The sequence below is a fragment of the Emys orbicularis genome, chromosome 16 (assembly GCF_028017835.1).
Source record: "Emys orbicularis isolate rEmyOrb1 chromosome 16, rEmyOrb1.hap1, whole genome shotgun sequence".
In the NCBI taxonomy this organism is placed as follows: domain Eukaryota; kingdom Metazoa; phylum Chordata; order Testudines; family Emydidae; genus Emys; species Emys orbicularis.
The window spans coordinates 28,257,663-28,279,196 of NC_088698.1; the positions used below are offsets into that span (position 1 = coordinate 28,257,663).

Below are 21,534 nucleotides of genomic sequence, written 5' to 3' on the forward strand. Positions count from 1 at the left end.
ATGGCCCTGCGTCTCCCCAGTGCCAGGATGCTGCGCGCGGCCCTGCTGGGCTCCCGGCTGTGGGGCCGGGCGGCTCCGTTCCAGCTCGGCAGCCCCTTCTCGGCCGCGGCCCCCGCGATCCCCGCCCCCAACCCCCGCCCGGAGATCGCCTACAACAAGGTAGGGAGCGGGCGGGCTGGGGGGTTCGAGTCCCGGCCCGCGGGCAGCTGCGGGGCCCGGCTTCTCTGCAGCCTACGGGGCTGTCACCGACCCTCCCTCCCGCTCTCGGCCTGGGCGGCTTGTGAGCGGCCGGGCTGACCCGCCTCCTCCAACCCGCGGCCCCGCTCCGCGCTGGCTGGGGCTGGGCTGCAGCCAGCGACCCCTCCCAGAAGCGAGCTTGGCACTGGCAGGGCCCCGGGCTGCAACCGGGCTCGGGCCCAGGGGGATCCCTGCCCGCTGCTCCCCTTTGTCCCGGGGCTGCTGCTGGGTAATGCCTGGCGAGATCTGAGCTGGCCCCTGCCCTACGGTTCACTGCCAGAGGTCGGGCTTGGGGCTGGCCGAGCAGCTGGGCCCCGCCGGGAATCGCAGCCTGAGCGGGGGCAGTGGCGTTTCCACCCCTCTGTGACAGCCCCATCTCCCACGGGGAGACTTGGCACCAGCAACCGCCCCTGGAGGCCTCTCTCTTCTCCTTGCAAGCCCTCCCAGGGCCCCCAGCGCAATGCTGAGCATGGACAGCGCTGGGTCTCATGCTCAAAGCGCAGCCCCTAAAAGAGCATCCAACTGCCTTAAAAGTTGTTTGCCCTCCTTGGGACTTGGGCCTTATGGCAAACCAGATTTACCTAGCGCAGTTGGTAGAGCATCAGACATTTAATCTGAGGGTCCAGGGTTCATATCCTTGGTCAGGCGGCGTCAGCCTCTCCAGCTGTGTCACGCACCTACAGCTAAGACAGTTGTCTCTGCAGAATCCTCTATTGCAGCAGTAAATGGTGTACTCCAAAGTTGTTAATAAATTGAGTTACTATATGACCAACCCTCAAATAAATGTTCCCTCTTCACAGTCAGGCTGTCTGTCCACTCTGCAAGCAATGGACTCACTGCGTTTTGTCCTGGGCTGCAGCTGCTGCTTTATTGTGGGGGTTGTTTTTAAAGTAAAAACAATGCCATGGTACTGGCCTGGCATTTGCAACCTGCGTCGTGGTGTGCGGAGGGTGGAACGAATTTGCAAGTCCCTAAGTGCTGTCAGTTCCCAGAGTGCTGCAAGTGGAGGGTTACATAGTACTTTGCTTGTCTCTGTAACCTGTCCTCCACAAAGGGTTGTGCAAATACCAAGTGCAAAGCAAACTGAAACCTGCCTCCTGTAGCGAAGACAAACTCCAAAATAATCTCTCTTTGCACGGTGCTGGAAAGACTGCCCCACAAAACTAGATGACAGCACACAGCACTCTGGATTAACTGCCCTCCAAAACTGCTTATTCTTCATGGATTAATGTTGTTTACCAAGGCATCTGTATTTGGTCACATAAACGGGCACTGCCAAACCTCATTTTAAAAGCTTCCTTACCTGCTTTCTTAACACCTGAGATTAGGTTAAACTACATTAATGCTGAAGTTTGACTTTTTGTTCCATGTAAATGCTACAAGGCAAATATAAATACAGTCCGAATAATACCATCTTCTTTATTGGTGGTGAGCAGGAAGCTGAACAGAACAGGCCTGTAGAGAGCATTTAAATGCTGTGTCTTTTGTTGCAAGACATTCTTTTAAAAAACAAAAAGAACCCATCTCAACTGTTCTTAATGCAAGTAATGTAGAGTCTATTGGCCTTCGCAAGCAATGCAGTCAATTCCTGCATCTGGCCAAGAAAGCAGGTTGTCCTCCACTGTGTGTGTGTGTGTGTGTGTGTGTGTGTGTGTGTGTGTGTGTGTGTGTGTGTGTGTGTGTGTGTGTGTGTGTGTGTCAGTCACTGGGTTCTACACTTCTTAGATCAATTGCTGTCACCATTGCAAATGAATAGAGTGAAAACAAGTCGATCCATTGGCTAAGATTTAGCATGCATCCTGGGTATGTTGTTTTGCCTAGACTATCTTCTACTCTTCCTTCACTGTTATCTCAGGGAATGCTGTTTGGTTAGCTCTAATGATGAAAAATGAAATGTGACGAGACCCTGGACAAATACAGTCTTACAACTGCTGCGTCACTGCTTTTGAGTAACAACTGTATATGAATCAGTTGCTTCTATAGGGGAATTTGCTTGCTTTCGCTTATTGTGCAACATCACTCTGATAAAAGTGCTGTGGTCTTTGCACTGAGACTTTGCTTTGGGTGCCTGCATTTGGCTTCTGAAAGACCTCTCACCTCAGTTAATGTGACAGCTATGCTAGCGTTGAGTATTTCATGCAAACTATATCCCATGTCGCTCTGACAAAGCTACAGTAACAGCAGAGAGAAACTGGACTTATTTTTGTCCTTTTAAAAAAAACGTTTACAGCTCCTCAGCTCAGGGACTGTCTGGAAAAATCTTGCCCTAGTAGTGGGGAGATTGTGTGAAGGGACAGCAGTAGCCATTGCTAACTGAGCAGTGAGGGGGAATCGAGAGACTTCAGTGATGTACACTAGTAAACACATCCTAAAACCTTCCTAAATGAAGGCTGTAATTCCTGAATCTGGCAACCTACTGAAGCGCCCAGGTGCCAGTTTGCTTTATAATGTCATTAGGAGTTGCATGAATCTGTCATCACTGGCTAAATGCAAACTGAGTCTGTGTTTAAGACTGATTCTTCTCTAGTTCTGATGGGAATCATGGGGGGGGAGGGGGAATTTGTATGGAAAAATTGTTTATAAACTAAGGCCTAAATGGCACTGAGTCTGCAGATCAAGATCCAAGGAACCAGCTCTGAAGCGCATTGCAAACTGGCAAGTGTGGGAAATGCAATGGAGCGGGAGGAGTGTTGTATCCTTGCTTAAAACAGCATCAGCTGCCAAACTCTGATGTTAAGCATCTAAACAAACTAGACAGCTGCGACTAGAGCGTGTATTGCAGTCACGTGTAAAAAGCCCTGATAAGGAGCGGGGTTCTATGTGTTACCTGTGTTTATTATACCTCCTGTACGAGCAGCAGGGTGGATTTGATTTAAATCAGGAAGACTAGATTTAATCATGGTTTTCTACACAAAAGTGCATTCTTGGTTGTTATAACCTTAATACATATTCTTTAACTAAAACAACAATGTTATGGAGTCTGGATTTTTTTTCTTCAACAGCAAACATATAATATTTTAACAAAACAAGCATATGTCCCTCGCTTCTCACATTTATCTCCAGACTTCTTCTTCTTGTCCAGATCTATTCCGCCCCCAACAATCTTCTATTCATTGAACTTTTTGAAACTTTGCACTGTTAGAGAGAGGTAAGGGATTGACTCTGTGTACACAAATTTGCAGAGGGACAATAGAGTTTAGGTCTGTTATTTCTCATCTCTATTTATTTATTTATTTATTCACAACTCAGAGATAGATGTAGGTTTCATTTTTAGAAGGTACACACTATACATTTTTAAACAGTGATTTATTTTGAAAACTTTTCAGATTAGTTTTACAGCTATATCAGAAAATGAATGATTGTTTGGTTATGTCATTTACCAAAGGTAATTGAAGCAGGTAGTTCACTTCCCAATGACTTCATAAATATCTCCAATTCAACAGGTTAATCATTAATATTTGGCGGATTTGCTTGCCATGCTGTATCAGGAGGAGAACATCACCAGACAGACATTTAAATTGTTTTATTTAACTAAAACAACAATGTTATGGAGTCTGGATTTTTTTTCTTCAACAGCAAACATATAATATTTTAACAAAACAAGCATATGTCCCTCGCTTCTCACATTTATCTCCAGACTTCTTCTTCTTGTCCAGATCTATTCCGCCCCCAACAATCTTCTATTCATTGAACTTTTTGAAACTTTGCACTGTTAGAGAGAGGTAAGGGATTGACTCTGTGTACACAAATTTGCAGAGGGACAATAGAGTTTAGGTCTGTTATTTCTCATCTCTATTTATTTATTTATTTATTCACAACTCAGAGATAGATGTAGGTTTCATTTTTAGAAGGTACACACTATACATTTTTAAACAGTGATTTATTTTGAAAACTTTTCAGATTAGTTTTACAGCTATATCAGAAAATGAATGATTGTTTGGTTATGTCATTTACCAAAGGTAATTGAAGCAGGTAGTTCACTTCCCAATGACTTCATAAATATCTCCAATTCAACAGGTTAATCATTAATATTTGGCGGATTTGCTTGCCATGCTGTATCAGGAGGAGAACATCACCAGACAGACATTTAAATTGTTTTATTTAACTAAAACAACAATGTTATGGAGTCTGGATTTTTTTTCTTCAACAGCAAACATATAATATTTTAACAAAACAAGCATATGTCCCTCGCTTCTCACATTTATCTCCAGACTTCTTCTTCTTGTCCAGATCTATTCCGCCCCCAACAATCTTCTATTCATTGAACTTTTTGAAACTTTGCACTGTTAGAGAGAGGTAAGGGATTGACTCTGTGTACACAAATTTGCAGAGGGACAATAGAGTTTAGGTCTGTTATTTCTCATCTCTTATTTATTTATTTATTTATTTATTTAAAAAAAATGTTTGCTGTTAACAAGTATGTTACCTCTGGAGACACAAATCCACAGTCTGAGAACTGCAAAACTAAGCATCTCTGATGGTATCTTCTAGACTGAGCACTGAGTCCCATTGGGTAGATAGAAAGATTAACCTAAATAATCTATACAGAAGCCTGTGGAACCCCATAAGATTAGGTCCCTAATCCATGAACTATTGGAACTCATTTACAAAACTTTTCTTAAACATTACATGAATATATTGTCTCATACTATAGAATTAGAATTTATAATTCCTATTCCATGATGAGATATCTTTGAGCTATAATGTATCTTAATTAAAACTATCTTTAGACAGGTTTTTTCCTCAAAAAGCATTTTATCAAAAAAATCCGATTTTTTTTTTTTATTTGATTTTTATCCACCCTGACGAGCAGAGTAGACACAGTTCTTGCCCTCTGGAGCTTAGTCTAATTTGAGACAAGATAGAACAAGTGAGTGTAGCAAACAGGAGGGTGAAGGAGTTGTCTCTTGCTACACAACATACATAATACGAAGAACCCACATGGGCAAGTGAGGTCCAAATATCCGTGTCTACTCACTGGACGCAATGTGCAAGCTACGTGTAAACGCTGCAGCTCTGGCAGAGGGCTGGTGGTTTCTGAAAAACTGAGGGCGCACTCCCTATTGAAAGGGATACGGCCCTATTCCTATACAGTACGCAGGGCAAGAGTAAGATCATGCCGTTGAATAGGTAGCTGTTGCAAAACTTGGTAGCTGCGTTTTGGACTGGAGGGGTTGATCTGAATGTCACAGTGGCCAGGATGGAGGAGGACACACACAACCTAAGGCGCTGCCTTGTGTATACCTTGGAGCCCTAGCCTGGGCATAGAATTGTAGGACTGGAAGGCACACAAATAAGCACAACAGGGTCAATAAGGGCATATTTTGTTGTCTTTCCTGGTGCCTTGTGTCTTGCTCTGTTTGTCGCCTGCCCCACTCTGCCCCTATTTACTCTAGTTTCACAAAATATTTAGAACTGGGGGGAGGGAAGGAAGATGCCCTTTGTCAATAAGCAGAAGGTCTTTCCGGTGGGTGCTGTTCCCTCTGCTCGCTAGCTTGTCTGGGCAGGAGGAGTGGCTAAGCATGCCCTGGGGTCTCTGGCAGAGGTGGCTGGGTGAGGTCTGTCCATTGATCTAGTCTAGATACCACACTCATTGTTCTGGTATCCAGGGACCTGGAGGGGTTCTCTGCCTCACTCCCAAAGGGATATGTGTGGGCTGGGATGTCTACAAAATGGGACAGTTGCACAAATGGCTACCCTACCACGGCAGAGTCTAGCACAGGGAGTCTGTTGTTATGGGGTCCCACTGGCTGCAGCTGTGTCTCTTGTGGATCATGCACTGGTCAGTTTATCTCCCTAGAATGAGGGGTTTTGATGCTGTCCTGACTCAACGCTTGACTATGGATTCCTCCCTTCCCGTGCAATTTTGCCTGATCCAAAATGCTGTGAGATTAGCTGTGTATGGCTTAATGACTGCTCCTCAGAAACCTTTTGCACGTGGCACATGTCTGAGGGGTTTTCTTTTTAAAAGCCCTGGCGGGAAGTAGCTTTTCTATGACTCTCTAGTGTTTTGCATGTTAAAAATTATGTGCAGAGCCACACAAATTTAATTTGAACTGCTTAAGGTGCAGAGCTGTGCTTCCAGCTTCCTGTTAAGCCCAGCACCAAACAATAGAGCTTCCAGATTAGATGACTCTTGGGCCTGAATACTTAAGTCTCTCTCTTTTTTTGAATTACAGATTTTCATAAACAATGAATGGCATGATGCAGTCAGCAAGAAAACCTTCCCTTCTGTCAACCCAGCAACGGGGGAAGTTATCTGCCAGGTTGCTGAGGGAGACAAGGTAACCGCTGTCCTTATAAGATCTCAGAGACTGATAGGTATTGACTTACAAAATCATGGCATAAAAAGAGATCATGTACATGTCTCTTTATAACCCCTGTCCAGAAACATGTTTGCTCTCTATCCTTTATCCTGCAAGTGCCTGAACTCCTTGTTATGGGAAACTACTACATTTACTGTACATAAAGAAGTGTCAGTGTTGCTTTCCTATCTAGCTTTGCTCTGCTCCTAATCAAGGGCAGGAAGCCAAACAGGCAGTGAGGATACTTAGCTGTTTATCCAATGCTTACTTCTTATGCCTTACTAGTTGTGTTCTTCAAGTTCAGGATGTAGGTTTGGTCCCCATGGCTTTTTTTTTTTAAGAAGCTGGTTTCTGAGAAGTCTGTGGAAATTGGCTACAGCAGTATACACCAAAACTATCTGAAGATGAAGAGATTTCTCAAGGGGTCTTACTTTTTTTGACTTGTAAGGAATGAGTCGCCACCTTAAGGAAAATGCAAAGCCAGGTGGTCACTAATTCCAGTTCGCCCTAATTCCAGTTCTTACATGTCATTAAGACCTCCATTTTGGGCAGTGCTAGCCCGTTGGGGGACCTAAGGAGGAATATTTTTGGGGTCCACCCACACAACACATACTAATAATAAATAGAGCCCTAAGCACTTGCTTAGTCTGCTTATGCCTAGTGCCAGATCTGATTGTGGGTTTTGCTTGTTTCCCTCCTCCCCACTGCTGTTCCAGTTACACTTTGAGGAAGGGGTAGTGTAAGGGACATTGACACTGTCCTCAAGGTGCAGTTTAGCTACTGATCATCTATCCCAGAAAGATGGCTGTTTCCCCCCATTTTGAACCTTGGGAGACTGCGGCAGAAAGGTGAAGTAACTCAAGGCCACCAATGAGTAAGCATCGGCGCCTGGATTAGAACTGCGGAGGGGTGGTGAAGAACAGGCTGAGCTCCCAATGTTGGGATCAGTCTTTGCAGAATGTTCCTGCCCCAGGAAAGGACAGAAGCCAGCATTGGCGGGTGCCAGAGGGCTGTGTACGTGACCTAGGTGCTGTAAAACAGGACTGGAGGCTTGGAGGGGTTCCAGTGAAATGGAAGGGATGGTTGTTTTATCAGCAGAACAAAAGGAACCTGATCATGCTGAGCACCTCGTATTGCAGTAGTGCCTAAGGACCCTGATGTACTACGTGCTCCACATACGGGAACAGAAACTCTTCCAAAGACCTTATAGTCCAGAAAGACACGAGAAGAATTCTCTCGATTTTTACAAGCGGGGAATCGAGGCACAGACAGATGAAGTGACTCACCCAAGGTTGCTTGGAATCCAGGCAGTGCCAAGGATTGAACTCAGATCTCCTGAGTCCCTATTCAGTGCCTTAACTACAAGGCCAACCTTCCTCTCTCAACTGGTTGATTTATGTTGTTGTCGGAGGAGGGGGAGGAAATCACTCTGATTTCTGCATGCCCTGGTAATCCGCTTCATATGCCAAAAATGGGAACTGACTAGAAACAATAAACACCATAAAATAGAGAGATACTGGATTCTAAATTGAATCAGCCATGCTAAACCTAAACAAATCCAACTAGAGACTTCAGAAGTCACACCCCCCGCCCTTGTCCTGTGTCGCCAGAGGATCTAAAGTAAATATTAGCTCAGCAGATACTGCCGCTGAAATATACCTTGTGTAAACATGCTTGGCTTTACCCAGGATAGTAGCCTTTATGTGGTGATGTTTGCTCAGCCCTATACACCCATTCTTTTCAAATATAATTTCATAACGTTATCTCTGGATGTAGCGTGCAGTGCTGGGCAGGCTACAGCTGGGTTGACAAACAGTGACTCTGCAAAACGCACACAAGCGGGAATCAGCCTGCAGAGGCTTGGCTGACAGCAGGGCTGGGTTTTCCGTGTATGAAAGATGCCACCTGATCTTATCAAGGAGATAACAGGAGCTCTCTGGTGTCACTTGGATGGACGTTCTGTTCCCTCCCACAATCCAGCGACCTTCTTAGCCAGTGGCTGGCAGCTGTATTTTGAAGGGGGAGGGTTTCTTTTAGTTGCATGAAGTTCATGAATAAATCATTGGCTTTGACTTATCCACTGTAACGCCAGTGTTTGGCAGTGCTGATGTGGGATTATCCAGCTCCTGAGGATGGGACTTTTGCAGCCTCTCCACCACTCCCCTCAACTGAGCCAAAGGGGGGGAAATCAGAACAGGCTGGCACCTACCATCCTGTCGTCCGAGACATTCACGTAGGAGACCGTCTCCTTCTGGTGAGGGCAAAGGTGGCCAGACTGCATGGCTGCTGGCTCCTGAGTGTCAGCCTTTCCACCAACGAGGCCTTGCCCAGCATCTCTCTGCATTAGGGCAGAGGACGGATCCCATTTTCCCGTCTAACATACGTATGTGATGAGACACACAAGGTTTTGTCCCCCTGCCTATGCCATGACTCGGAGTACAGCGCTGCTACACACAGTACTCAGCCTCCCACCGCCCTGGGAGACAGGTCAGTATTAACCCCAAGGCAAACAGCAGGGGACTAACCTGGCACAGGGACCTAGTGTAGAAACTAAGTGTACAGTTTAGAGAATGCGCCGGGGACCCAGAAAGTCCTGACTCCTAGTGCAGGCTGCATTTCAGCTTCCTCCGTCTTTCTCCTGGGCCACTTCTCGCCAGCCTCTCTAATTTATTTTTCCCTCTGAGTGCGGCCTCTTCCATACAACCTCAGATTAGGCGGTGGGGGAGGGGAGCACTGTCCACTCAGCCTCTCTGTCTGGTTTCCTCCTCAGGCGGATGTGGACAAGGCCGTGCAGGCGGCCAAGGCAGCCTTCCAGCTGGGCTCGCCTTGGAGACGGATGGACGCCTCTCACCGGGGGAAGCTGCTGTACCGCCTCGCTGACCTGATTGAGAGAGACCGGGCTTACCTGGCCGTGCGTATCGTGCTCCCTGGATGTACTGTCTGTCCTCCCCGGGGTGGTGCAGTCTAGTAAAGCTGTCTGCTGGGCACTGCCGGTCTGGTTCAGCTGGGTATGGGAAGGATTCTGGCAGTGCCGCCAGAGGTGGATACGGCCGTCTCGGGGGAGGGGCTGGCTGTTGTAGTTCATGCACTAATGGCAGCTCTGTGGGGTACGGAGGGAAAACAAGCCACTCATCATGTCCGGCAACCCATTCCTGCAGTCAGAGCAAAGGAAGGACCCGACTGCTTGTTCCTGTCTGCAGCAGCTCTGGCCCAGGCTTGGAACCCTCTGAACTGGCAGACGCCAGAGGCTCTTTCTCCACCTGGACTGAGTGCTCTGAGCATGCAGCAGGTGTGACCTCTGCTAGAAGGGCCTTGCAGCCTCTCGGCCAGTCCTGCTCTTGCACTGCTCTGACTCTTGCACTGTCAAAGATGAGGGAGCTAGCCTGGTTTTACTGAGAGCAGACTTTCATCCCAAGAGTCTCACTGACTGAAGCCTCGTGGCACACTGCTGAAACAAACCCATCTAGCCCAGCCAAGGGCCTGCAGCCTCATTGCTTCCCCTACTGCTCATAGGCACGATGATAGTGATCACGACTGCACCGCTCTGTCTCATTAGTGGGGAAAGGAATAACTGACTGTCCAGACTCTACTTTCGGCTGTCTTTTGGGGTGTCTGATGGTCTGACAGCTCCGTGTGTTGCAGCATGGGGTGATCCAGCTCAGGTCTTCAGCCTGGAGTTTGGAATAGCTGTGGGGTCAGTATACTCTGCCCTTGGATCAGTCCCTTCTACCCTTCAAAAGAGCCATAGCCCATGCAAGGAAGGAGAGGGAGGGAGTCTTCGCAGTGTTGGGCATTTGGGGCTAGGTAGGAAGAGCTAAATGCAGAACCTGTCAAAGAGCAAACCCAGAGTCAGGCTCACCTTGGGCTGTGGCTGGGAGTCAGGGCTGGGACTATTCAAATAGGAGTTTGTAACTCTCTTTGTAGGAGCTGGAAACTCTGGATAATGGCAAACCATACTCCATCGCCTACTTAGTGGATCTGGACATGGTAACCAAATGCATCAGGTAGGAGTTTGTTTTCTTCATGCAACGACGAGAGCAAGTCCATGTGAAGTGCTATGAAGTCTGGCATTCAGCTGATCTGTGGTAGCTGGAGATCTGCAAATGTTGCTGTGTGGTGGGAATTCCTGTCTGGGTGCTGCTGTAATTTGAGCATGCTAGCTGGTTAGACTTGATCTGACCTGATGGCATCCTGTGTCCCGTCCTGTTGGCCTGAGGCAGGGTGAAATGCACCCCAAGCCAGTGACTCTCACTTTTAATCAGTTCAGCCAGGTTAATGCAGTCAGCTGCTTCCTCAGTATGGCCCTGGAACGCGCATCTCCAAATCCTGCCTTCCTAAAGCCACATACCAACCCTGAAAGATGCTATTGGCAAATCTGAGACCTCTGAACTTGTTAAACGCATCATAAAGAGTAATGGGCTGCTGAGTCCTGGCTGGACCCAAACAATCTGTTTCTGCTGTTTGTATTCAACTTGCTGTCTATAAAGCAAGGAAAATACCAACCTGTGAGTCTGGCGTCTGAAGACGTGCCAATGTTCAGGTGCTGGCTAGAGGCTGGGTGGAGGCTTCCTGTGATGAGTATTTTACACTGGCAGAATCCTGTCCTTGGGGCTTGTCCAGTTTTGAGCTGAACTTAGCTCAGTGGCATAGCTCAGCGGAATGCATGTTGCTAAAAGTAGCCTTGCCAGATGCTCATGAAATCATTAGCCGAGGAACACACAACCTGCTCTGCCAAGTGATAAGGAACCAAGTGATAAGGAACCAAGGAATGTCAGTGATATTTTACTTGCCTATCGAAAAAAAACCATGCTGGACTAATGGGTTTACATAGTCACCTAGGTGGGCATGCCCACTCTGGGAGCTAAATAAGGCCTGTACCCTGTGAAGCTTGCAGTGAGTACTGAGCTTAGACTGCTTTGAAGGGGCTCTCACTCAACCCTAATGCGCCGTATATTAAAAAAAAAAAAAGTGATTTCAGGTGACCTGAGGCTCTTAGCGATGTTGTGGCTTTCCATTCAGGTCCCTTTTAAAATCAGTGTTTGAGGAACATTCTTCTTTGAGTCGTGGTCCCTATATGTATTCCAAATATGGGTGCGCATGCGCACCATGTGCTGGAGCCAGGAGATTTTTTTGTAGCAGAGTCTGTTGACCCACATGTGCGTCATGCGTCAACTCGTATCTCAGGCACGGTTATATTAGGTCATGCGGGGCGACGCCTCTGTAGTTCCCTCTTATTGCCACAGGGTCAGAGTCTGAATCCCTGCCTGAGATGTCAAAAAAAGTTCACTCTTATTCCTAAGTGGGAGACTTGTTGTCCTAAACCAATGACTAAAACAATGTGATTGTCAGGTACTACGCTGGCTGGGCTGACAAATGTCATGGAAAAACCATTCCCCTAGATGGAGACTTCTTCAGTTACACAAGACATGAGCCAGTAGGGATCTGTGGACAGATCATCCCGGTAAGTAAAATGTATCATGGGCCTACAGAAATGTACCTTGGCATAGAGAGTAACATTAAAATGCAAGTTTCTGGCCTCTGCGAGGCACGATTTCCCTTTAATACTGAGGGAAATTATGCTTAGTAGCCCTTTACGTTGCTCTGGCAGTGATGAAGCAGACTTGATGTAATTGTCAATCCGACTCTGTGCATCCAGCTGTGAATGAGAGAATTCAAACCCTCTTTACTGCAAGTACCTCATTTACACTTATAGCTCAGATCTGATGCAACTTCATTTGTATCTAATCTTATTTCTATGAATTGCTGTGGACATAAAATAGTGTGTAACTATTACCTTGCTAGAGATCAGACATGGTTGTGATGCACTGTGCTTGTGTGTCTACTAATGAGCAGGAATTGGATGTAAACCTTTAATTCTGGAATCTTAATCTGTTAGCGAGTTTAGCATGAACTTTTTCATAAGCAAGCTCTTGCAGACACTCCACTATCAATGTTTCAAACCAACTCATGGGCAATTAGACGAGGCCTGGTTTCCAACAGTTAAGATTACAACTTTCAAGTTAGACATAACTTTTGTAAATAGACATCCCCCAAAATACGTCACTTATTTAAAAATAGCATATCTTGAGAGGCAGAGACCCAGCTCTTCACTCTATCTACTAGTCTCCTCTGTTTTTGTTTCTAACTATTTGATAGTCTCCAGAAGTGAGTGAACAGCTCTCCTGTTCAGTCAACTCTAGCTATGGGAATTTAACTTAATCTTCTACTTCCTGGCCCCCATCAGATGAGCCGTGCAGGTACTTGCAGTTAATGCTGCACCCATGTCTAGTATATCCCAGGAAGGACGGTCTTGAGGTTTCTGCACTTGACTGGGATGTGGAGTTTTGGGTTCGGTTCTTAGCTCTGCTACAGACAGTGTGACCTGGGACAATTTGCTTAATCTCTGTGGCTCCATTCCACATCTGTAACATGGGAATAATACTCTTCTACCTCACTGGGGTGTTGAGACTAAACTCATCCATTTTTAGATGCTTGGATCCTGTGATGGGGTGTGTGATTACATATTAATAAGTAATGAAATGAATAAAAACTAAGAGACAAGGCCAGAGGTCAGGCCCATAATGTAGAATCATTTAAGTAAGTTTTCAGGAAGTTGTTTTAAGTGTCAATGAAAAGGCTTTAACTTTTTTTGTATCAAAACTTAAACTTCTGCAGTTCCCTCTTACCAGCGCATGAACCAAGGGCAGGGATAGCGAAAGGAACCACAAATTTATAATCCAGGGTGTTAGTAAGGCAGGGATGGAAAGGGAGACAAATACAGGGTTGGATCCACAGCTGGTGAAAGTGACTTCAGTGGAGATGAGCCAACTACAGAAGCTGGGGATCTGTCAGACCCTTATTCATCTCTCCAATGAATTCAAATGGAGAGTCAATATTTTCAAATGTAGTCAAGAAGGTTTCCTTGTGTCTTGCAGTGGAATTTCCCACTTCTGATGCAGGCGTGGAAAATCGGGCCCGCCTTGGCCACTGGCAATGTGGTTGTGATGAAAGTGGCTGAGCAAACACCCCTGACAGCTCTTTATGTGGCCAGTCTGATCAAAGAGGTGAGAGAAAAAGCTGGTTCTGACTTAACCTTCCACTTATACTTCCATCTGTGGTTGTGCAATGTGCTATGACCACACAGCAACACAAAGAGTGGGTTACAGGAACCTATATGAGGCAGGGGCCATGGTGGTGGAGGAACAGCCAGAGCAAAAAGTTGCCATGGCCGAAGAGGAAAGACGTGTTTTGGGTTTTTTAAACAAATTCCAGCACCTAGACTAACCAGATGTCATTTCTGTCCCTGCCCTTCTCCCCGGCAGATACAGGAGATGCTGCTTTAGAATTGGGATGGAGTTTTCAATGGACTTCAGTGGGCTAACTAACCAAAACAAACTTAAATGAATGCTGTCCCTTTAAGTTAGCCGGGGGTCACCTAAACTGGCAATCTGGCTTTAAGCTACTGGAGGCAGGTGTCTGTGGTCTAGCAAAGTCCTTAAAAGGCTGCAGCCTGGAGGATGTGAGTGAAGTGGAGAGGAGCTCTGTTTTGGGGGGGGCAGAGTATTGGAGGTTGGTGTGACTGACAGGGCTACGGATCCTCTTGAGTTGTAAAGGGAATAATAAAGTAACATCAGTTTTCTTTGGCTGGTGAACTTACAGGCTGGATTCCCACCAGGGGTGGTTAATATTGTTCCCGGCTATGGGCCCACTGCAGGGGCTGCCATTGCGTCCCACATGGAAGTAGATAAAGTGGCCTTCACTGGCTCCACTGAGGTAAGACGCGGCATGTCTGCATCTCTGTCAACAGTCTCGTGTAGGTGGCCTGTGTAAAATTTATGTTCTGTATCAAACACTAAAAAACTGTTTTGCCTTAGTTTTAAAAACACAGCTGTCTTTAAGCACCATGAGTGATCTGTAACCAAACTAAGCCTTACTCTGTTCAGATGGTCTTTTTGGAATGGTTCTTCTTAAAGAAGTTTGCCTTTGGGCTGCTTCTTTGTAGGTGAAGTTTAATCTCTGTGCAGACTTCAATGATTCAGCTAAAATGCAGACAATGAAGGGATTATAAGGAAGCCGCTGACAGATACCTAACACCAGTAACCCAGCCAGGTGACGCAATAAGCTCTAGCAGGTGCTGAAATATCTAGGATGCTGGGAGATACACAACACACTGATTTTAAATTCTGTATGTCTCTCTAAAATCAAATCCACACAAGCTGTACATCTGTGTCCAGCTCTGCTTGGTCAGAGGTTCTGATGTCTGTCATTACTGTTGATTTTTGTTACCGCCTAGACTTCCTTAATGAAATCAGAGTGGAGTACAACAACATGGCTTCCTTTTCTACTTATAGTGTATGTCCTTGCACTAGCTGCTTGAAAAGCATTAGGACAAAATCAGACCCTTCACTGCAATGCCCGAGAGCATCAGAGTAACACAGAGCAGCTATAAGAGTTGCTTAGTACAGTGGTTCATAAACTTTTTAGTAAGGTGATCCACCAACTGTATTTTGTCTCTCTTTTTTGTGTGTGTGACCCCCAGGGTCCAAATTTTGGGGGGGAAATCATAGGCCAACATCCTTCGCCACTGCCACCCCCTCCTCCTTGCTCCACCAAGGAGGCTCCGATCTCCCACAGCAGCACCTTCTGTCCTGGTACCACAACCCTAATCCCAGGCTGGAGGGAAGGCCCTGAAGTGGGGGGGGGAGGGGGCGCGTTTGGTTTGGAGAGTGAGCTGGCCCCGCACTTAACCCCGCGGGGCTGGGCCCAGCTCCTCGCTCTGGGCGTTGTGGTGCACGGGTTGAAGTGCCATTCACTCAAATTTGGCCCAGCCACCCCCTCCATCGTGACAGGAGTTGCTGCTTTGGGGTGAGTGCAGAGCAGGCTTGCTCTCTAACCCCCCACCTCCCAGGGCCTCCACAACCCACATGGAACCTTCCATTCACTAATCATTTGGGAAACCCTAGCTGAGAGATGTTTATTTCCTAATCTTGATTCTGCTCCTTCCGATACAGGTTGGGCATCTGATCCAGAAGGCTGCAGCAGAGAGTAACCTGAAGAGAGTGACGCTGGAGCTTGGCGGGAAGAGCCCAAATATCATCATGTCTGATGCTGACAGTAAGCACCGGCTCAGTGCAGTGTTTGAATTGTAGCTCTTGGGATGGCTTTTTGCAGCCAGGATTTGGGAAGGGCTGGAAGGTTCTAACAGTGATTCCCACATAAGCTCTTATACCGAGGGACTCTCTGGATTCCTGTTGACGGCGCCACCTGGCTAGTGTCCTACAGAGTACACGGTGCATCTTGGGAGAAGTATCTTACACACAATGAGGCAGCCAAAATGGTGTATCAGCATTTCCTCACAAAACAATAGAGGGCATGGGTGGGGATGGGGGAACTAATTTACCCACGAATTACACTTCTTTGTTGTTTTCCTGCAGAACTCTCATATCTTTTACTCATTCTTTTGGGTAGTGTTTCCTCCCATTCTTTCCTCCATTAGGTTTTGCTTCACTGCTGTGCCTGCCTCTTTCTAACCTCTTGCATTTTTTCTTAGTTCTCTCTCCTATTTCTCTTCCATGTGGATTTGCGTGTGTGCGTGCACCTCTCACTTGAGCCAAGAAACTGGCATGCTCTGTAAATGGTGGTGGGGGGAAGGAAATTTTGCTGGATCTGAAACAACTTTTCAGATTTGGTTAATTTCTAATGGACACTGCAGTTTGGGTAGAATTTGATCTAAATAAAGACTTGTTCAGCATGTAGATCCACATTCACACCCTTGCTATAAGAGTAGTAGAACCTTCCATATGAAGTGACTTGAGTGGATGGGAGTTCTTAACCCCAACGTTCTTGCTGTTGGCATGAGGAAGATTCTCCCCTAAGCCATTTGTTGAATTTTTGCCATCTCTTTCCTAGTGGACTGGGCTGTTGAGCAAGCCCACTTTGCCCTATTCTTCAACCAAGGCCAGTGCTGCTGTGCTGGATCCCGGACGTATGTCCAAGAAGATGTATATCATGAGTTCGTAGAGAGAAGCATTGAGAGAGCCAAGTCCAGGGTGGTTGGAAACCCGTTTGACTCTCAAACTGAACAGGGACCTCAGGTGAGAGCATGAAGCTTCAGTTTTCCTTCTCTTGAGATGCTACTTGATTGTGCATTGAAACCTGACACTGTATCCATGAACCAGTAGGCTAGAAGGTACTTGGCACTCATATGCCTAACTTGCGTTAACTGTTGCCCGTTATCTAAATGAAATGAGGATGAATGAACTGGCTTAGATAATCACTTTGACCTCAAAATACTCCATCTGAAACTATTAGATACAGCAATTTCTGCCCTTGCAGACTGGCTTAGGAATCTGTCTAAATGCAGCATTGTTGTTCTATTAACGCCTTCCTAATTCCATATAAAGAACTGGTGTATATAGACCAGAATATGGTGGAATCCTTTTCTCTCTCCATAAGGATCAAACTGACCTATCGCTATTCTTTTTGATCTTAGGTAGATGAAGAGCAGTTTAAGAAGATCCTTGGCTACATCAGCACTGGGAAGCAGGAAGGAGCCAAACTGCTTTGTGGTGGCAATCCTGCTGCAGACAGGGGCTATTTCATACAGCCGACTATTTTTGGAGATGTGCAGGACAACATGACCATTGCTACAGAGGAGGTCAGAACAACTGATTTGTAAATCTCTCTTTTCTCTAATTTTCTGCCAAGTGTCGTCTTTCTTTTTTGTTTTATCTCTTGATGCTAGGGACTACAAGTAACAGAATTCCATAGATTGTTATCTGAACTCTAACTCTTGCTAGAATCAGAAGAAAAATGGACAAGCCATCATCCAGAAATGTTTTTCATTTAGATTTTTAAGGCTAGAAGGGACCAGTGTGATAATTTAGTCTGACTTCCTGCATAATACAGGCCAGAGAACCTCACCTAGTAGTTTCTGCGTCAAGACTGTAACTTTTGTTGCAGCTATAGGCTAGACCAGGGGTCGGCAACCTTTCAGAAGTGGTGTGCCGAGTCTTCATTTATTCACTTTAATTTAAGGTTTCGCGTGCCAGGAATACATTTTAACGTTTTTAGAAGGTCTCTTTCTATAAGTCTAAACTATTGTTGTATGTAAAATAAATAAGGTTTTTAAAATGTTTAAGAAGCTTCATTTAAAATTAAATTAAAATGCAGAGCCTCCCGGACCGGTGGCTAGGACCCGGGCAGTGTGAGTGCCACAGAAAATCAGCTCGCGTGCCATAGGTTGCCTACCTAGGGTGACCAGACGTCCCGATAAAATTGGGACTGTCCCGATATTCAGGCGCGTCCTGACCGATGTTTGGTCAGGACGCGATTTGTCCTGATATTTTTTTTTTTTCTTCCGCCGGTGGGACTCCCCCCCTCCCCTCCATGTGTCCCAATATTTTCTTCATCCCATCTGGTCACCTTATGCCTACCCCTGGGCTAGACCATGTTTTTTTTTTTTTTTTTTTTTTTTTTTTTAATAATATGCTCTGTTTTGATTTCACAGATATTTGGGCCAGTTATGCAGCTCTTGAAGTTCAAAACCATTGAGGAAGTCATTGAGAGAGCAAATAACTCCAAGTATGGTCTGGCAGCAGCAGTGTTCACGAAAGATCTTGACAAAGCAAACTACGTGTCCCAGGCATTGCGGGCTGGAACTGTCTGGTAAGAGTCTTCTATACACAGGATCTCTATTGCCAAATCCTTCCCGAGTTTTTTTAAAAGCTGTGGCTTTCTCATTCAAGCTGCCTCCTTCATTAAATGTATAAACCGTGTTTTATTACACACCTCGGTGCAGATACAAAACTAAAAACCAAACCAAATGTCAAAAGTCTCAAACACTAATAAAATCCCCAACCTTCCTCTGGCAAAATCTGTGCAAACAGATGAGCCTTGAAGAGTAGACGGAGGTTTGGTGGGTGGGATGGAAGAACCGTATTAGGTCAGAAGATACAAGGGGGGGGCGGGACCTTGCCAACTCCCAGCCCTCTACCATTTGAATTTAGAAGCTGTTAAGTATGCAGAGAGGTTTGTGCTGTCTTGGCTGCTGCAGCACAATACAAAAAGAGCGGTGTGGCTAAGGTAGTCAGGGCTTTTAGTTTAAAGGTCAAAACGTCTTGAACTGTGTTGTAGAAACAAACTGGAATCTAGTGAAAATTCTGGAACACCAGCATCTCGCTTTCCCTTCTAGAAATGGGATGGAGTAAGCAGGTAGTCAGTACTTAAAGGTGGCCAGATAGGGGCAGCCTCAATGCTTGGTGTGCTGACAGGAGACCTGAATTGAATACCTGACCCTGTCTTGAAGTCTGGGTCAGTGGGGATGAGGTTAGTACTCAACCAGCAGAGGAGTGATCGTTGTACCTTATTTCCACCCCCCGCCCCTCCCCCATACACACACACCCTTCCCGCTTGACTCTCTGATGGATGCTGAATTGTCTCTCCTCTGGATCTGCTTGACCAAAAGGGTGGTGTGTGGGAGAGAATCCTTGTAGATGTGGACTACTTGCTGTAACTGAATCTGAGGAAATGTTCATCTCTTAATCATGGAGACTTTCATGGAAAGTCCTTGGTACTGTAGATGCTCTGGAGCGACAAACTGCTTCTAAGGTTTGATTTCCATTCCAGGATAAACTGTTATGATGTGTTTGGAGCTCAGGCCCCATTTGGTGGGTACAAAGCATCTGGGAATGGGCGAGAGTTGGGGGAATATGGCCTGGAGGCATATACAGAAGTGAAAACTGTGAGTATCAAAGTGTGTGCGCCAGGGGAAAACACTAGAGGTCTGGGCTTTGTACCTTTTGACACAAGCCTGCCAGAAGAATGACGTTGGCCCTCAGCATTCAGTGTCACGAACCGTCCTCTTTTCATTGATCACTTTACGTTTTAATTCTTGTAGCTCTGAATTTTATGCTTCTAAAATAACAAAACGTGTGGCACTTGCTTAGCATGTTTCATTAGAGAATGCCAGAGCACTTCACAAATGGTAAATAAACTTCACATACCTATGTGAGGTAGGACAGCTAACCTCTGTCTCAGGTTTCCTCACTTATAAAATGAGGATGCGTGACTTGCTCAAAATCTCAGTGAGGCAATGGTAGAACTGAGGCATCCTGGGTTCTCTTCTAACTTCCAGTTTATTGCCCCACTGAACACTATCTTCAAGAAACCTCTTAGAATCCCCCCATTTTAAGTGCATTTGATTGTAAAGAATGAGTGGGCTAGTAATGAACTCATTTGGGAAAGGAATTAAGCCTGCATTTCTGAAGAACATGTGCTGCCTAGAAACTTGAATATCAGCCACTTAATAGTTGGAGTGTAGTTTGTTCCTGGAATGGGAGACCTCCAAGCAGTGCTGACTATTTATTTAAGTGCCGCTCTTCCATCCAAATCAAGATTGAATCCATGCCTTCGCATGTGTGATATTAGAAGAAAGGAAACTACTAAACTGAAAGTCCAGAAAAGTGAGCTCTGTTGAACTGTAAAATTGTGGTAAAAACCCACCACATGGTGCACTTAAAACTAGAGTATAGAGGATGAGTGAGCCACAGGGAATAATCAGTAACAGGGATGACCTAATGTCTCTTCCAGTTCTAATTTCTGTGGTATTTATACTTGAGCAATGGGACGGGAACAAAGTGAATCTTATAACACTTCAAATATAGGAAACTAACCCATATTATTCTTTCTAGGTAACAATAAAAGTTCCACTGAAGAACTCTTAAGGAACATGCTAGTTGCTCCATGCATCTGAACCCGTCTATGGAATTGAAGTTTAATGGGATAAGAATGTGGGGATACCTTCTTAAAGCAAGCAAAACCTGAAGTCCATAAGTGCAAAGTACATGTAACTTTTTTTTTAATGTTTCTAAAGATTTTTTTTTTTGTTTAAAGTGCCTGAGGCAATTTCTTGTTCTCTGCTTGCCTGAAACTTCATTTAGCTTTAACTTTTTTTATACCAAACATAATGCTCTGTGCACTAGTGTTACACATATTTGGGTAACCTTGTTTGCATTTGTCTGAAGAAGCTAATGTGCTCTTTTGAAATCATTTGAGTGCTTTATGAAAATACCACTACTAGAGACTACCAATTAATTGCTTATAATTGGCTTGCGCTATAATATAGATTTATTCCTCCAAAAAAAAAAAAAATTATTTGCCTGATTTATGAGAGTACTTGCCACTGACATGCATGAGCAGAATTTGGCCCTCTAATTTAGCAGCGGAGATTAGGAAGATACTGTGTTACACAAACTATAGCTACTGTGAATGTATGACTTTTTTGATAATCCGAATTATTCTGAATCTAGGTAAAGTTTAAGCTTTTTCTTTCCTACCCTGTCATCTGTGAAATATCTTCTTTTACTATTTGCCCTTTCATAATAAACATACTGGTGTTTAACCTGCCAGACTATGGGAAAGCTAATCCTATATTTTGGTTGAGTTTAGGGATTGTTATATTCTAAAACTGTTAACCCAAATTAAAGTGCATGCAGAAGCTAATGTTTTCATACACATCAGATACTCAACAAGTACTACCAATTTTGATACTAATTTCAGGAATTACGCCTTGGATAAAGTCTATGAAAAACAAAGTAACTTCAGAAAAAACACAGTCTACCACCTTTAATGTTCAGCTTTAGTTTTGTGCAAAAAAAAGCTGAAGCATTCAGAGTTCCCTAGCAGAAATATTACCTTTACGTTGTATGGGTAACATATCCCTATCCTTGCATTAATCGGTGCTCTAAAAGAGAAAAACTAAAGAATTTCATTACCTAGATAATCTTCTCTGCCCCCAGAAAAAGGCTAATACTTCAAACTGGATGTAACAATATAACCTCTGTGATGTAGCTTCTTACCTGAGCCAAATGGATGAGATTTTTTTTCCTTTTAAAATGGCTGGGGGGGGAGGGGGGAGGGAGGAGACACTGCAGATGAATGGCATTACGTTGCCATCTATAGGACACTAAGCTTTTCCATTATCGTGGAAGTT

At 45.2% G+C, this 21,534-nt stretch overlaps 1 protein-coding gene across 1 annotated transcript; it reads left to right on the forward strand.

Moving 5' to 3' along the window:
• On the forward strand, positions 1-20,962 carry ALDH2 (aldehyde dehydrogenase 2 family member). The gene is made up of 13 exons (XM_065418035.1): positions 1-159; positions 6,417-6,521; positions 9,313-9,453; positions 10,467-10,546; positions 11,892-12,003; positions 13,478-13,606; positions 14,202-14,315; positions 15,554-15,656; positions 16,452-16,636; positions 17,035-17,199; positions 18,052-18,209; positions 19,170-19,284; positions 20,234-20,962. Exons 1-13 carry the CDS (start codon positions 1-3, stop codon positions 20,264-20,266), a joined length of 1,599 nt encoding a protein of 532 aa, XP_065274107.1. The 3' UTR covers positions 20,267-20,962.
• The last annotated feature ends 572 nt before the right edge of the window (positions 20,963-21,534 follow it).

What these genes read in the sequence shown, in the direction of transcription:
- ALDH2 (XM_065418035.1), top strand. Translation starts at nt 1, where the DNA reads ATGGCCCTGCGTCTCCCCAGTGCCAGGATGCTGCGCGCGGCCCTGCTG. An exon ending in AGGTTGCTGAGGGAGACAAG is followed by an intron (nt 6,522 to 9,312) that starts GTAACCGCTGTC and finishes TTTCCTCCTCAG; the next exon opens with GCGGATGTGGACAAGGCCGT. An exon ending in ATGGTAACCAAATGCATCAG is followed by an intron (nt 10,547 to 11,891) that starts GTAGGAGTTTGT and finishes TGTGATTGTCAG; the next exon opens with GTACTACGCTGGCTGGGCTG.